Raw genomic sequence first — 3,268 nt, 5'->3', positions numbered from 1 at the left:
CAGCCCCACGGCACCTGTGCTGGGAGTGGTGGGCACTGGTAGTGGGGGTGTGTGTGTGTGTTTGTAGATGTGTATATGTCTGTGTATATGTGCGCGTGTATGGGCATAGATGCCTGTGTCTGTGTTTGCATGTGCACATATATATGTTTGTATATGCATGTGTGTATATGCACACGTATAGCTATGTTTATGTGTGTATTAATAAGTTTATGTATATTTGTATGGGTATATATGTGTGTCTGTGGGCAAGTGTGTGCGTGTAGGCACCTGTATATGTGTGTGTATATATGTATATATGTGTGTGTAGGTATGTGCTTGTGTGTGCGCTGTGGGGATGTCTGTTGATATATGTGTGCGTATGTTTACATGCATGTTTGTGTGTGTAGTACCCGAGTGCACGTGCGTATGTACAAGTGTATGCGTGTGCATATATATATGTGTGTGCATATATATATGTGTGTGTATGTATACACGGGTGTGGGGGTGCATATGCACGGCGCGGCGGGGAAGCCGGCGCGGATGCACATGCGGCTGCTCGCTCCTGTGTCTGCACGGGCGCGCGGGCGCGCTCCGGCGGCCCCGCGGCACATGACGTCATGCCGGCGGGGCTGGGCGCGCCCGCCCTGGCGCGCCGCCAGGTGACGTCTTCGCGGGCGCCCACGTGACGCGGCCCCATTGAGAAAACGCCGGCCCGGCGGCGCGGCCCTATATAAGGCGGGCGCGGGCGTGCGGGGCCGGACTGGGTTGTGCGGTGCTGCGCTTCTGCGGGACAGCGGCACCTCCGACAGCGACCGCGCCTTCCTCCTCCCTCTCCTCTTCCCTCGGCCATGGTGAACCTGCGGGTGTGCGCGCTGGAGTGCGAGGCGCTGCGGGGGCTGCTGCAGGAGCGCGCCGCGCAGTGCCTCGTCCTCGACTGCCGCTCCTTCTTCTCCTTCAACGCCGCGCACATCCGCGGCTCCTGCAACGTCCGCCTCAGCACCATCGTCCGCCGCCGCGCCAAGGGCGCGCTGGCCCTGGAGCACGTCGTCCCCAACGAGGAGCTCCGCGCCCGCCTGCGCCAGGGGCTGGTGCACACCGTGGTGCTGCTGGACGAGCGCAGCGCCGACCTGGAGCTGCCCAAGCGCGACAGCACGCTGCTGCTGGCCCTCGGCACCCTCTGCAGGGAGGCCCGCGGCGCCCGCATCTGCTTCCTCAAGGGTGAGTGGCCCCGGCACCGCCCCGGCCCCCGCCGGCGGGGCAGCGGCGCGCAGCCGGCTCGGCCGAGCCGCCCGCGGGGCTGCGCTCGCCCCCGCGGCCGCGCAGCGCTCACCCGGCGCCTCTCTCTCCCCTCTGCCCCCGCAGGAGGCTACGAGGCGTTCTCCTCCGCCTGCTCCGAGCTCTGCACCAAGCCGGCGGCGCCGCCCGGCCTCAGCCTGCCCCTGAGCGCCAGCAGCGCGCCCGGCAGCGCCGACTCGGGGTGCAGCTCCTGCGGCACCCCCCTCTACGACCAGGTGAGCGGGCCCGGGCCGGGGGCGGGCTGCCGCTGCGCTGTGGCAGGCGGGGGGGCTGCCGGAGAGCTGCCGAGCGGCGTTAACCGGCTGCCTGTCCTCTCTGTTCTAGGGCGGGCCGGTGGAAATCCTGCCGTTCCTCTACTTGGGCAGCGCTTACCATGCCTCCCGAAAAGACATGCTGGATGCCCTGGGGATCACGGCGTTGATCAATGTCTCGGCGAACTGCCCCAACCACTTCGAAGGGCACTACCAGTATAAAAGTATTCCTGTCGAGGACAACCACAAGGCAGACATCAGCTCCTGGTTTAACGAGGCGATTGATTTCATAGGTAAATGAGGTCTCTTTACAGTCTGTTCTTTTTCTGGGGTAATGTGCCCTGGGAAGTGATTTTTTTGGGGGGTGTTTTCCCCAGTGAAACCTACATTTGAGTTTGGGGAATTTCATTCTGTAGAGGAGAGATACTCGGGGAACACTTCCATTAATTTTATTCCACTCGGAGGAATAATCTGAGCTTCACAAAGCTGTTTGAAATCTTGACTCAAGAGGCATTGGTCTTGCAGAGAAGAGCTAGTGAATTTAAGCGGATCAGTATTAAAGTAATCTTGCAAGACTGCTAAAGTGACCTGGAGGAGCTATTAGTATAATTGGAATTGGAGCCCAGAATGAAAATAGCTAGACTGCTGGTTCCCTCGGGACAAAGGCTCTCTTTGTCTCAAAAGCACCGGGTACACCTATTAGGCTAAGGAAGGGATGGATTAAAGAAATGTAAAACAGCAGCCTGTGCTTTTCCACCTCCGGAAGCTGTGGGACTTGTTTGCTAACTGTGTTTTAATTCTTTCAGACTCTGTTAAAAATGATGGAGGAAGGGTATTTGTGCACTGCCAGGCTGGCATTTCCCGGTCAGCAACCATCTGCCTTGCTTATCTCATGAGGACCAACAGAGTCAAACTGGATGAAGCCTTTGAGTTTGTGAAGCAGAGAAGAAGCATCATCTCCCCAAACTTCAGCTTCATGGGGCAGCTGCTTCAGTTTGAGTCACAGGTCCTTGCCCCCAACTGCTCAGCAGAAGCTGGTAGCCCTGCTATGTCTGTGTTGGACAGAGGAGCATCGACCACCACAGTCTTTAACTTTCCAGTCTCCATCCCTGTTCACACCTCGTCCAGTGCTTTAAGCTATCTTCAGAGCCCCATCACTACTTCCCCGAGCTGCTGAAAAGCAGCTGAAAATATGGTCAGAACTCAGACTTATTGTCTCAGAAGTGCAATAACTATGAGGACAGTGTCATCAGTCACTCGTGTTTTGTGAGAAACCATCCATGCATCCCAGAATGGTGTCATAAATGGAGAGGAGCTCACCTGATGCCAGAGAACTAGGTGCGGCTGACTGTTCTGACTTTTGAAGCCAATATCTGGATGTCTACACAAAGATCAAAGGACACTGTCTCTTCCTGAGCTGTTCCTCCTTGTCTTCTGTCTGTCCTAAGCCTGCTCCATGTTTAGTAGCATGCTCACCAGTATTCCCATTCCTGGACACTCTGAGCAACACTGATGCTGTCCCCTTTCATGTGACAGTCCTATTTATTTATTTTTTACATTAGTGCATTGTTTTGTGCCTTAAACCTGAAGTTTCATTTCCAGAGAAACAAAATACCTCAGTATTTTTGGTACTGTAATCCTGTGTGTATATATATCTGTCAGCTCTTCTTGTTTCCCAAGCACTGACGTGAAAGCACCAGCCGAGTGCTTTTTTGAGTTGCCAAGGGTTGTATGTTTGCTGA

The 3,268-nt window shown here is 55.8% G+C and overlaps 1 protein-coding gene across 1 annotated transcript; it reads left to right on the top strand.

Annotated features, from left to right (window-relative positions):
- Positions 1-827: 827 nt before the first annotated feature.
- Positions 828-2,703, top strand: DUSP1 (dual specificity phosphatase 1; the record flags this gene model as incomplete). The annotated part of the gene is made up of 4 exons (XM_082006142.1): positions 828-1,197; positions 1,342-1,490; positions 1,600-1,819; positions 2,333-2,703. The coding sequence occupies 4 exons, from the start codon at positions 828-830 to the stop codon at positions 2,701-2,703; spliced, it is 1,110 nt and encodes a 369-aa protein (XP_081862268.1).
- Between the last annotated feature and the right edge of the window lie 565 nt (positions 2,704-3,268).

Source organism: Phaethon aethereus (genome assembly GCF_964289735.1).
Source record: "Phaethon aethereus genome assembly, chromosome: 14".
NCBI lineage: Eukaryota > Metazoa > Chordata > Aves > Phaethontiformes > Phaethontidae > Phaethon > Phaethon aethereus.
Note: the sequence above shows the minus strand (reverse complement) of the source record. Positions and strands in the feature narration are given on the sequence as shown.